The following is a 13,992-nucleotide window of genomic DNA, read 5'->3' on the forward strand; positions in this document are numbered from 1 at the left end:
CGTCAGGGTCATGAGGAAACTCAGCAACAACCTATGGTTCTGTCATCACTATTGTGAATCTAAATTGAATTATAAGAACTTTTATGGAACAAGCTCCTCCCAGTTGTAACCCGCACTCACGTAACAAGGTACATATTGAAAGCATTACCATACCTCTTCATAAACAAGATAAGAGTTCCAGTAAGTTTAAACTTGGGACTCGAAAAAAAACAAAGTACTGATTTAAGAATCAAAAAACAAAGTCAAGAAGTGTGCTCAAAATAGATATATCAGACTACGACGGTACACGGTAACAAAACTTCCTGTCGCGACATAACCGAACCGTTGAGGACTTAACCGCCGCCCATGGGTCTCTTACCCCTCGGTTTTTTCTGGCCTGACTTATTACCAGGGGCACTCTTCTTCCCCTTCCTACCAGGCTTGCCTCCTCCACGTTGCCTAGCGTCACTCTTCATCCTCCTATCCACTCTCTTCTGTCCTTTCCCAACCTTAACCCCAACTCCTTTCTTTGACACAACAAGTTCCTTCTTAGGCTTCCTCGGCTCCGCTGCCTTCTTGTACAGCTTGTCTATCATCTTGTCCTTTGAACGGTCTGATATATCAGTTGTGTCGGATATTACGTTTGCCTTCTTCCTCACCTTCTCCAATCTTTTCGCCGCGGCTCTCTTCTTCCTTGCCTTGGCCTCTGCCACCTTTTTGGCTGGACGAGCGTTGATTTCTCTGAACTGAGCCTTCATTGCGTTGATTTCTTCTTTCGTGACGGGTTTCATCGGTTGCCTATGCTGCTTCTCGTCATCCAAAAACCATTTGGGTAAAAAACCTTCGTCACCATACATGTACTTGTTATAAGCATCGTCGAGCATCTCTTCTCTCTGCTTCTTCCTCAGCATTTTCTTAGCGCAGGCCAAAATCTCGGCTTTTGTATGAACGTTGTCGTCATCTGAGGATGAATCAGAGTCCGAATCTGTGACTGGCGCAGGGACGATCTCGAAATCGTCTTCCTTCTTAGAGCTAGCGAGTGAAGCATGATCAGACAACTTGCTTGCTTTCGCCTTCTTCCTCTTCTCGGCTTTAGATAAGTTCTTCTTAGTTGGCATGTCGTCGTCACTGTCATCTTTTCCCAAGTCTCCTTCTTCAACCGCTTCTGCAAATATATCCTGACTGAACCACTGGTTGGATATTTCCTCTTTTGTTTGGGTCTCTCCATCATCAAGTGGCACCATAAGAGGGTTCGCCTCATCCATCTCTACATTCATATCTGAATCGTAATCTAGTTTCATTTCTTCATCTCCATCACCCTCCTGCAGATCCAAGCAAAAAAATGTGTCAATCAAAACAAATCTGTAGCATCCATGAAAATGAGGGGTAAGCAATGATATTTAGTTACCTCCAGCTTTTCAGCGTGTGCCTGTCTAGCACGCTTCCTTTGCTTTGCGCTTCCTTCTTTCTTCTCCATGTACCGGTCATATGCCTCATCAAAAGCCTCTTCCATTATTTCAGTGTATCTGCAATGTCAAAAAGACTATAAGATGAGATAGCTGCACAACACAAACTTGAGCAAGATATGGCAATCTCGAAACACATTCTATAATCAACACATAAGGATGGGGTCAGAAGCCTGACCTCTGACGTTCTTCATCAGAATCTAGGCCACTGTCCTCGAAGTCATCTGAGTCGACAACAACACGGTTTTCGTTCTCAATGTCATTGGTGTTGACATTATCATCTTCATCATTGTCAACTGCCATAAGATCTTTCTTTCCCTGCAAAGGATAAATAAATTAATATTTCTACGTATTTACAAGCTAATTCGGAGTAGAATCATATGTTAACACAACTGAATCATATCAAAACAAGCTTCCTTTTGATGGCAGTTAGTCATACAAAACAAATTTAACGTAGAGTCTGGATAAAAAACTGGAGTACCTTGATAGCCGCAAGAGAGAACAAATCATGGTCCACGTAACCATCTTCAAGTGCATCTATCTGTAGATTAGTCGCCTTCCGTGTCTTATCCTGGCAAATTATATCGAATTTAGCAAAGGAAGTAAAAGGTCAAAATGATCTAACACTAAGACCACTGATAACAGTATAAAAAGTGCTCTTAGTTCCTAGAAATCAGTGGTAAAGCAACTGATTATAAATTATACAATTGGCGACAACACGATTATCCACTTTATACCAACGGAAATGGCAAATAGGAATGTAACAAAAAAAAACTGAGCCTAACCTTAGCTCGTCGTTTTGCAAGAAGCTTCTTTGCTTGTTTCTTCTTGCGATCTACTGCGTTTGTCAGCTCTTCTAATTCATTGAGTAATTTATCATCCTCATTTTCCTCTTCCTTCTCCACATCAGGCTCCTTTTTAGCTACTTCCTTTTTCTCAGGAGTCAGAGCTTTCCTGATTTGCATTCGCCATCTACAACAAAAAAAAAAGGAGTTACATATCTGCTACAAAGCTAATCCAATTTCCTAACGTATTGATGGTTGACATAAAATGGTAAGAGAGTCATAACAAAACCATATTTTCCCTCACGACAGTCCTAAGACCATCGGACACCAGATATAGCCTATTTTACGCACAATGTTTTATCTGGTTGAGTATGTAAGGTATTATTCAGACTAGTAACACAGTTCTTACTTTAAGATGTGCTTAAAGTCATTCTTCCCCAAAACCGGAAGATCATCGCAAAGAATTTTAATCTGCAACCAAAAAAAAAAAGTTACCAGCAGGTTTATGGAAATAATCATGGCTTAGTTAAAATAAAGGCAAATTAGAGAGCAGTACCTCCTCTGAAGTCAACTCGTGTTCCTTTAAAGGACGAGAGGCTTCATCGTCAAAGGATATAGAAGTAACCGTGCCAAGAATCTCAAGAGGATTCTCAGACCAGATGAAATCAGAAGCAGATGAAACTCTCCACAAAATGGACTCTCCATCCTCATACCTAAACATAATCCTCAGTTACTAAAACTTCATATAAACAAAACAAAAACAAGATAGTTGACATTGCATACCCATCACGGTTTCTCTTCTGCTTCGATGTTGCAAGAACATCCACAACCTGCAAAATACAACATGTAATACTTACTCACAAATCTTAACTACATAAAAAAAAAAGCCAAACACTAAACAAAAATAGAACAAACCTTTCTTGTAGGTTCAGCTGCCTCCTTAAAGAGATGTCTGAAATCAAGAAGACGAGGATCAATCTTTCCAGGAGCTTTGTACTTCAACCCCAAAAGATACGTCTCAGCAGACGCTGAACGACTAGCCGCCGGCTTATACACTTCAACCTTCTCAAACAGCTGCACCAAACCAAAGACCCACCAGTAAGAAACAAGAACCTCTCATCACATTACATTCAACAAGTAAAACAAATACCTTCCCAAGACAGAACAGTACAGAGTTGTAATCTCTAGACCTGAAAACCTAAACACAGAGAAAAAAAAACAATTGTCAAAACATAATCAAATAAAGAAAACGAATCAAATTCCAAAAGCTCAAAGGTGAGACCTTTGTGACGAAATTGCCATTAGGAGCCAAAAACTCAGTGGCCAATTTAACGGAATCAATAACCAAAGCGTTCTGAGTCATGGCCTCCTGAGCCCAGGCACCACCGATGTTGGGAGACCCATCGTGAACAACGAGATCGAAAGCCTTGACGCCGTGCTTGTCAAGCACCTGCCTGATCTTGGACCTGCACTCGGGCCTCGTGATGTCCTGCTGGATGGCGACGCAGCCGCCGATGGTCTTGATGGGGACGAGATCGATCCCGAGGACGAGGCTGCCGACGGGGACCTTCTGGACAACGACTTGCATCCAACCACCGGGGGCGGCGCAGAGATCGAGGACGGCTCGGGATTTGTGGAGGAAGGAGAACTTTTCGTCGAGCTGGAGGAGCTTGTAGGAGGCTCGGGAGCGGAAGCCGCGCTCCTTCGCGAGCTTGTAGTACTTATCCAAACGTTGACTCCCTTTCAGCTTACTCTTACCCATTGCTGAGGGTTTTTCTTTTTTTTCTTCAGGAAGCAGCTGTGATAGAAAGTGTTTATAAGCTAGGGTTTAGGGTTTACTACGCGCGCCGTGTAAATGGGCCTTATGTAACTCTTTTTAATGGGCCTTATGTAACTCTTTTTAATGGGCTTCACCCAAAGAGTTGCGCGGTTCGAACTTAATCACTAATTGTGGCACCCACCCATAAGAGTCAGTAATGATACACTCAAAGAAATGTTTGAATCTTGTTCTTGAATATGAAACTTTGAATCAGTAAATATAAATTGAATAACCAGACACACAAGTGTAATCCAATGTATTACCGATCATGGATTTCTGAAGAAGTTGAAGATTTTGGTTGACACTCCATAACATGTTACTCTTAAGCAGATACACAGGTATAGTTTGGACAAGTAATGTTCGGACATATTAAAAAACCTTATTTGGTCATAGCACCAGTTTACTCATGTCAGAAACTAGTAAGAAACGTGCATTTTAGCACTAATTATGGAAACTATAAGATTAGTTTCTTTAGACCAAAAGTCAGAGAAATAGATATAGATTATAGATTACCGATTACTCATGTCAGAAAATAATAAGAAACGTGCATTTCAACAAGAATTCAACTATAAGATTTGTTTCTTTAGACCAAAAGTCATAGAAATAGATAGATTATAGATTCCCGATGTGTATTACAGAAACAAAACTGAAGCCAAAAAAAAAAAAAAAAAAAACAGTCTTTCCATAGCTTAACGATTACATAAATTTCTTTCAAGGTAAACCAGAACCAGAGGGTGCTGCTGCGCTGAAACCTCCTGCACCACGGCCAAATCCAGGCCTACCACCACCTCCCTGTCAACACAAACAACAATATCACATATCCAATGTTAGACTCATCAACTACTGACAAGACTTGAGTGAAGGCAGATCATTTGTAAGAACTACTACTACTAGGGATTGTTAGAGAGAGAGAGATTTACTTGGAACGAGGGCTGGTAATCAGCAGGAGCTCCACCCTTTTCACCTCCAACATCTCCACCACGTTGCCCTCCACGGTACCCATCACGGTCACCATATCTTGGACGGTCTCCATCAAAACGAGGTGGTCCTCTGAAACAATCCCCCAAAACCCATATTACTAAATGAGTCAATGTTACAATGGATACAAAGATAGAAACGAAACATACCTTGGGCGATCACCAGGTGGGCCACCAAAGGGACGACCAATGGGCTTAGCAGACTTCTTCAAGGTCGCAGGAACAACATCAGACGGAAGGTTAAGGTAAGTTCTCAAGAACTCAATCCCTTCATTGGTCAGAAACCAATAGTAGTGCATCCAAGCGAACGTCTCCCTAACGTACTCCTTGGACTTGAAACTCTGCATGAGCTTGATCACTTGCAAGTTGGGCACTGACTCAATCAACGGATGCTTCGGGAGATTGAAATCTTTCTTCGCAAACAATACTCCTTCTGTAGAAACAAACCAAGGTAATGATATAAATCATTGCAATAATTACCTCATTATCCTAAAGATTTAAACTTTATGAACAACCCTCGAAGGTTCACAAGATCTAGCATCTACATTACTCATTTAATAAGGTTACAAACCTTTGAAGAGGTACTTGCAGATCTCTCTGCGGTTGGTCTCTGAGATAATCTGGTAACAGAACAAACAAGAGCACAATCAGTACATACTTGGTTAAGTTTTTTCATTACATAACGTAGAAAATAGAGGAACAGAGTTAAAGCAGAGTCTTTACCATCGTCTTTGTTGATAGAGATTTCGCTGCAAAGGGGCACAGAGCTTTTGTTTTTTTTGGTCAAAAGAGGCGGAGATGTTCAGCTAAGGGAGCTAGGGTTTTCTGTAGATAAAAGATGACTTGGGCTTTTATTGGGCCGAGCATCGTATTGATTGTTTGTTGCAAGCCTGGCCTTTGGATTTTGATTAAACCGGTTCAAAATTAGATTTCTGAACCTCATCGTACCAATTGATTTAGATTATGGAATTCATGGCTGTCAAAATGGACTAGAGATTAAAAAGGAAAATAGCACAAGTACAAATTGAATGAGCAAAGTGAGAAGATGCATATAGTGGTGTTAACCACATGAACTGCAACCTTCAGGATGATTTGAGAAATACACAACCAAAGTGTACACCCCCATCTTTTAAAAACTTGTTCTATTGATCTAGCTGTTTTTCCTTTCTCGACTATTGTATTTGCACCAATATTTAATGGATGTGATCTTCCAAATTGAAGTAAATGCATATATGAAACTATTATTTTTATTCTTTTTAATTAAAATATGAAATGGGTGTACACTTCTGTTTTATTTTCTATGATTACCATTGTTTACACTATTATTAACACATAAAAATTGCGCATCAGACGGTCCATTTCCCAATCTGTAAACCTTCCTTTTGTTTGGCGCACACATTGCAAAACCAGTTTTACAGTATAATACTAAATGACTAGGTAATAATATGCGCCTTGCGCGGAATTGATTATTAGTTTTATTATTTTTAATAAAAAGACATTAAATCTGTTTAATCTTGATATTAGTTCGGTTATAAGTTTTTTTAGTTTTTAATCTTCTAAAATATAAATTATTTTATATTAATATTCATTTTAGTTTATTCAATTAAATTATTTGATTTTTTTGGTTTTTCCTGGTAAAAACCAAAAATTAATATTATTTTTTTATTTTTATTTTATGAATTTTAGATAGTCGTCATGTCGAACCAGTAGTTTCATATTATATTTTCTAAACAAATAATAGTTTAAGAAAAAGAAAAAAAAATTATTAATACAAATCATTTCAGTATAATTTGGTCGATAGTGAAAGAAGCGTCAAGAAAAAATATTTCAACTTTCAAAAAAATTAGATACTTCAGTTGTGCTTTATTTTAAAGTTTAAAGGTGTTCAAAAAGGAACTCTATTTTGAAGTTTCCAAAACTCTATATTTGAAGTTTAAAGGTGTTCTTCTCCAAAAGCAAAACTTCAAACTCAACTTCAAAATTATTTGTATTTTATAATATGGTCTTTATATTTGTCATAAATAATTTAAATTCACAAAACTTTTGTAAATAACTAGCACATATATAAACATATTACAACAATATTAATTAATAAAATATTATATTAAAATATAACATTTTAAACAAAATAAATTAATTAATATTAAACTTCAAGCAATACGATATTATTCCATAAAGTGATTTTTGTAATGCATATATGATATACAAGTGCATTTTGAAGTAAAAATGGTTCTCCTCATTTTAATTTGTAGATTAAAGATATAAATTGTTGAAATCGGGTGATATTAATACTTATAAATACATTAGATTAGAGCAAGAAAGTGAAAGAGAAACATAAAATATTGCTAAAAGACCAACTTTTATCGATGATATTAATACTCGTTAATATATTCAATATGAACAAGAAAAAGATGCACGAAAAGACATCATCATCAATAACAAAAACAACCATCTTAAGTTTAACAAAAACAAAATAGACAATATTTGGAAATTTTGAAGGTTCCGGATCAAACTTACTTGACTATTAGTGTTGTTGTAATATTTAAATTTGTGTAGTAGTTATGTCTTCATGAATTTTTTTATACTTTTGTTATCTAAATTTAGTTTTAAATATTTTAAATCTTATTTTAAAATTTTATTTAATTTTATGTGTAAACTTAAATTTTGTAAAAAAAACTTAAAATATTTATGAGATATAATTTTTATACTGATTATACAATAAACAAGAAAATATTTATGAGTCATAAATGTGATGTGTAATTGTAGTGACCAAAATGCAAATAAAAATATGAAACTTCAAATTTGAAGTTTTGACTTTGAGTAGTGAAACTTCAAATATAGAGTTTCACTCCTCAAAACTTTGAAGTTCCTTTTTGGAAAGCAAAAAACTTCATATTTGAAGTTATAGAGTGTCTTTTGGAGATGCTCTAAATGAATAGGTAATAATCCGCGCCTTGCACGGGATGTGATTATTAGTTTCATTATTTTGAATAAAAAGACATTAAATCTGTTTAATTTGGATATTGGTTCGGTTATAAGTTTTTTTTGGTTTTTAATCTTCTAAAATATAACTAATATTTTAAATTAATTTTTATTTTAGTTAATTCGGTTAAAACTTAAAATGTTTGATTTTTTGTTTTTCTGGTAAAAACCAAAAACTAATATTATTTTTTTATTTTCATGTTATGAATTTTAGATAGTCGTCAAGTCAAACCAATAGTTTCATATTATAGTTTTTAAACAGATAATAGTTTAAGAAAAAAAATTATTAAGATAAATCATTTAACTACAATTTGGTCGGTAGTGAAAGAAGCATTAAGAAAAAATATTTCAACTTTCAAAAAAATTAGATACTTCAATTGTGGTGAATACTTAGTTACAAGGTGCTCACATCAAGGTGCACATGTATGTGTATGTAAAAAGTATATAAAAATAGTTGACAAATATATAAAGATATTGTTAATTAATATTAAATGACTTTTTTGTTCAAAATAATACATGAAACATAAAATTAAAATTAATTTTAAAAAAAGGCCTTAACAATAGTCATTTTTCATATAAAGAAAATAAAATTGTATCAATAAATAGGGGTGGACACATATCGAATATCTGGGTATTTGGAAGCTTTCGTGTCGATTCAATCTTTAACCACCTATATATTCGGTGTCTCGGATATCCGCAATGTTTTAGAATTTTAAAGAATATCCTATTTGATCCGTAAATAAAAAAAATTGAAAAAATTGAAAATTTTAATAATAACATTTTATTACAAAAATAATACATTAATTAACTTTTAAATTCTAGTACCTAATATAATAAAATTAATTCATAAAAATAGTGTAAAACTGATATAAAATATAATATATATAACATATATATATAATTATTTACATATATGTATATATATGCATATAGCAGATCGAATTAGATATTTGTTCCTAAAAATATTGGTATTTGTGATTTGTTTCTTTTTGGATATTGTATTCTACTATTTGATTTGTTTCATTTTTTGGTTCAAATCAAAACGGATAACGAATCGAATAAAAAATTAAGAATATTTTGCTCAACTTTATTCGTAAACAACATATGTATATATATATATATATATATATATATTTATATAGGTTGGCTTTTGATTTGTTATCTATTTTTATTCGAACCAAAAAATCCAGAGTTTTATTGGAACCATTTATGTGAGTTTTATATTTAAAAAAAACATAAAGTACATAGTATGAACACATTTATGAATATAGTGTGAACGCGTTAGCATATTTGTTATTAAATATTGTAAGACTGTCACGTGTCTATTATAGTATGAATGCATTTATTATAATGATTCTATTTTAATATATAAGAATGTGTATGAATTTACATAAATCCAAGTTATTGTAGCTTAATAGTTTAGTTAAAGTGCTGAAGAATTTGCTATATGGATTGAGAAAATATATAGTTCTAATCCCACGAAATATGAGGACTATCCACTTAGTCACTAGAAATTTCCGCATGTTTGCAAATAATATTCTAACCTTGTTCACAACTTGAATTACATTCCCTTATGACATGAATTACTTTAAACAAACGAGATTAATTGGGGCAAGGCCTTTGTCCCCTACACAATACATGCAGTTTTCACAAGATAATATCAAGCAAAGTAGAGGATGCAATTCATAAAAAAATATTGTTAACTACAAAGTTGTCTTTGGTGTAGTCTGTAGATACAAGATCACATATGATAATATTTGTGACGGGTTCACAAACGTAGTTCATCCTTCCTGAATATGACAATATAGCACATAAAACCAAGTCTGACTCAAAATCTTGGAAGGTCATGCATCAGCTGAAAAACAAAAATGACCAGACGAAAAGAATAAACTGTTTAACCAATTTTGTAGGAACTAGGTTCTCATTTAACATGGTTTATCTGTTTATATGGTTTCACATCAGAAGAAGAGAATAAAATTAAATGATCCCATGTGCAAATGTACTCATAGCACATGCATATGGCTTCCTAGACTTCAAATTCTGATCCGATAACACCAAGTATTCCTCTAGCCGGTTAAGCCAGCCGCACTAGGACTAGGGTGAATAGTGTTATTAGCTAATACTCAAGACTAGACGTATCTGAGTGCACGAATTCATTAATGGTATCCAATGAATGTGTGGGTAAGTTAAAATGGGCAAGGCCGACAATGGAGGTAGATGGACCAGACCAGGGTGCTGGACGATAAGGACGTCTCGACTAAAAGTTGAACCACCCTCCGGGCGTGGGTCCTGCAAGGGCTGGTCCCCGTTGACAGTCTCGCATGTACTCTCTCTCAAGGAAACACCTCTTTCTGCTTTACTTCTACTAACTATTCCCCTCTTTATTCCTCCATTTTTACAGCTTCCACATGAATCTTATCATAACAAATAAAAAGCATAAAGTTCAAAAAAAGCATAACAAAAAACTATGCAATATTAGGAAATGAACCAAAAAAATCTTATATATCGCTCTGTTTTTTTTTGTATCTTTACTCCTTGTTTCTTTTCATCTACGTGTTTTATGATACATGTGTATATGAATCACTACAATTATTGTACTTTCATCTCCTTAGAGTTAAAATAAGAACATCCTTTTGTCATCATTTATTTTTAATAGACCTTTTTTTTATAACCTTCTTCTCTTTTCCTGAGAGCGAATCTTAATTATTTTATTGTAATTAAAATATTCTTTCTAGACGTTCAGGTTTTTCAAGTAACTAATGGGAGACATGCAATAATGAAATTTGCTGCATTCTATAGTTTCAGTAGGTCATCAGTCATCATAGATCTATAAAGCTATACGTGCCACTGTAATGTTATATACTACTATTATATTAGTGAATAGTGGTGATACTCTTATCCAATTTACATCCACTTATCTGTTTTTAAGTTATCTAACATTCACAAATAATGAATTCTAGCGCCCTTTAAAGTGAGGGTGTAAATACAAGCAGCGTGATGCGTCTAAATATTAAACTGAGATCAATGACCTGCTGGTGTATTTTTAGATATCCAACAAAATCATGTATATTATAACAATGATTGATTTTTGGTGAATTTTATAGAAATTGTTGCCTAGAAATAAGGTGAAGAAGGCAAGTATTCCGGTTGTTGAAAATCACAGGTAATCTGGTTGTTTACCACGAACAGGCACCCATCATTCTTTCAAATAAACTGATTGGTCCAAACCACTATGGCAAAATAACTACCGTACCAGAAAGAAGAATAAAACTACATTATTTAGGGTGCAACTTTCGCTTTAGTCTGTTACTTTAGACTATTAGGTGTAGAGATTCTGGCTGTTAAAACTATAAGTATTATTTTAAATATTTGAAAAAAATAAAACTAATGATAAAAATTGTAGAAATTGTTAATTTTATTCTTAATATTTCATTACAAATATAAAATTATACTAATAATAAAGAAAAACCATATATGAAAATAAAAGTAAATCAATATGGATCTTAAAATAACAAAAAGAAATATAATAATAATTTATTTATCAAAACAATTTTAAAATAAAATAAATATAACTTAGATTAAGTTGTTTTAGTTATTATGTGGTAAAGAAAAATTATTTGTATGATTAAAATGTTTTTTGTTCTGAAAGTAACGTAGAAGTGGCGGTAGAAAAATTAGTGTAAAAGAAAAGAGAGAAATAAAAAGAGACTTCGAAAACTTTAGAATCATTAAGATTAGAAAAAAAAATGATTAGTGAAAAATGGGATTTAGAAACTGTTTAATTCCACGAAGCTTTGACAGCCACAACTCCGATCAGAGCCTTAATTTTGTACTTAATTGATAATTACTTCCTTTAATTTATTTATGCTAGAAACTAATGGGCTCCTCCTATATGTAGTGTTTTTTTTTAACTGGCTTTGTGTAGTATTTTTTATATTCTTTACATGGAACGTGCCTATATAACGAGAATATGATTCCCTAAGATTCATGCATAAACACGAATCAAATCCGGGAATTTTAAGTTGGATTAGGGATCGTTATACAGACCACAAGTTAAGTAGGTTAAACTTCAACATAAGAAAAATAAACTATAAATACCTAAAACATTTTGGTTATGGTTATAAAAAGATAAACTTATTAGAAACTTGATATATAATATGAAAATGATCATTCGACTAATATATTCCGGCTCCACCACATATCTGTTATGTATGTGCGTATATATATGTCTGTACACATGTGAGAAATGAAAATGAGAGTTAATCTCAATAGGTTAATGTAAGAGGAGGATTAGGTTAGAATATTATTCTTTCAAAATTGTTGGCTTGGATGCTTTAAAAAAAGTTTTGCCTTAGAAATTCCTTTCACTCGACTTAATGATATATTAGTGCTTAAGATAATACTAGTGGGCACATTAAAGAATAATCAGAAAACAGAAATTAATAAACTAAGAAAGAAAAGAGGAAGAATGTGGAAATGAGGAACGCAAGAGAAGTGATTGGAAACCAACGGAATATCCGTGTGTCCTTAGACATGGTGGAAGCTGACGCTGAGAACCAAACCCGCCCGTTACGTATACTCATTCTGTTATTTCATTTCGTAGCGAATAGATATTCCCAATAGCTCACTATATAGTTACTATATATTTTTATAAATGTTGTTAAGAATTCTACATTGATATATAGAATAATATATCAATGATGTATGCCAATCTACGAGTATCAGACATATTGTTGAATTGAAAATCCATAAAACTAACATAAATTTAATTTATAAAGTTCTATATATGGGACGTCAACTTTTTTTTTTGTTTTTAGTAACATAAATTTATTTTATAAGTTCTATTATGTTTTTACGTTCCAGAATAATCTTGGATGAAATTACAAAAGAAATTGTGCATTACTTCCAATTTTTGCTGATTTTTATCAAACTGGTTGAACTACCAACTCCTGTAATTTTAAAGTTGTTTTCGTATATGTGGATTCATTTTTTTTTTTGGTCAAACGTATATGTGGATTCGTATTTTTCTGTTTAGTCTATAAGATTTATTGGTTTTTATTGAGTTTTAGTTAAATACTGTTACTGTATTTTTCCAAAACAGTGAAGTGTGTGTACAAATCGCCATAACAAGATTATTAAAGGGGTTTTTGCCAAAACTAACCCACAACTTGATTTTAATTCCAAACCTATACCCAAACTTGAATCAAATGCAAAACTAATCTAAAAGCCTAGTGAAATTACAGCTCAGCCTCTTGTGACCAAACAAAAAAACAGAAGCCATTTTTACGAATATAGCCCCAGTAAATCGTCTGAGTCGTCTGAGATGTTGGAAGTCGTCTGGACGACTGAAGTGTAAGTCGTCTGGACGACTGAAGTGTAAGTCGTCTGGACGACTGAAGTGTAAGTCGTCTGGTACCAGTTTATTTTAAAAATAATTTATAAATCTTGTAAAAAAATATTTAGATGCGTAAAAAATAAAAATCAAGTAATTATAAACAGTTTTAACTGATATAAATTAAGATATGATAAAATTGATTTGTTTTGAAGATATATGAGTGGAAGTAGTGAATCATGAAATACTTTGGTTTAGGAGTTTGGCAAACATATGTTGTAGTATTGTATGTATTGTTAGGGTTAGATTTTGGAAAACTAAAATGTTTTTTTCAAAAATTAGTTTTCATCTATATGTGTTTATTTCTGTGTATAGTAAACACTTTTCAAGTTTGATTTGGTTTTATGAAGTGTTTACGAGGTTTGACCAGAATCTCGGAAAAAAATCCTGGACGACTTACAATTAAGTCGTCTGGTGGACGACTGAATTATAAGTCGTCTGTGTATAATTAAATCTTGAAGTTTTTTTTTTCAATTGCAAAACTAACCTATGACTACTTAATTGTAAGTCGTTTACTTTAAAAAAAATATTATTATTTTAATTTTCGCCAGACGACTGAAATGTAAGTCGTCTGGGGAAGTCAAACTTCTGA

At 33.4% G+C, this 13,992-nt stretch overlaps 2 protein-coding genes across 2 annotated transcripts; both read right to left on the minus strand.

Annotated features, from left to right (window-relative positions):
- Positions 1 to 121: 121 nt before the first annotated feature.
- LOC103861588 (pre-rRNA 2'-O-ribose RNA methyltransferase) lies at positions 122 to 4,040 on the minus strand. The gene is made up of 11 exons (XM_009139305.3): positions 3,513 to 4,040; positions 3,381 to 3,428; positions 3,146 to 3,304; positions 3,014 to 3,060; positions 2,787 to 2,943; positions 2,640 to 2,701; positions 2,231 to 2,417; positions 1,927 to 2,016; positions 1,624 to 1,763; positions 1,388 to 1,505; positions 122 to 1,301 (listed from the first exon to the last, which is right to left on the minus strand). The coding sequence occupies exons 1-11, from the start codon at positions 3,990 to 3,992 to the stop codon at positions 333 to 335; spliced, it is 2,457 nt and encodes an 818-aa protein (XP_009137553.2). The 5' UTR covers positions 3,993 to 4,040; the 3' UTR covers positions 122 to 332.
- A 542-nt stretch (positions 4,041 to 4,582) lies between these two features.
- Positions 4,583 to 5,868, minus strand: LOC103861589 (40S ribosomal protein S10-1). Its single transcript, XM_009139306.3, has 5 exons — positions 5,750 to 5,868; positions 5,598 to 5,646; positions 5,177 to 5,459; positions 4,970 to 5,099; positions 4,583 to 4,841 (listed from the first exon to the last, which is right to left on the minus strand). Exons 1-5 carry the CDS (start codon positions 5,750 to 5,752, stop codon positions 4,761 to 4,763), a joined length of 546 nt encoding a protein of 181 aa, XP_009137554.1. The 5' UTR covers positions 5,753 to 5,868; the 3' UTR covers positions 4,583 to 4,760.
- Between the last annotated feature and the right edge of the window lie 8,124 nt (positions 5,869 to 13,992).

This window comes from Brassica rapa, chromosome A03 (assembly GCF_000309985.2).
Source record: "Brassica rapa cultivar Chiifu-401-42 chromosome A03, CAAS_Brap_v3.01, whole genome shotgun sequence".
Lineage (NCBI taxonomy): Eukaryota > Viridiplantae > Streptophyta > Magnoliopsida > Brassicales > Brassicaceae > Brassica > Brassica rapa.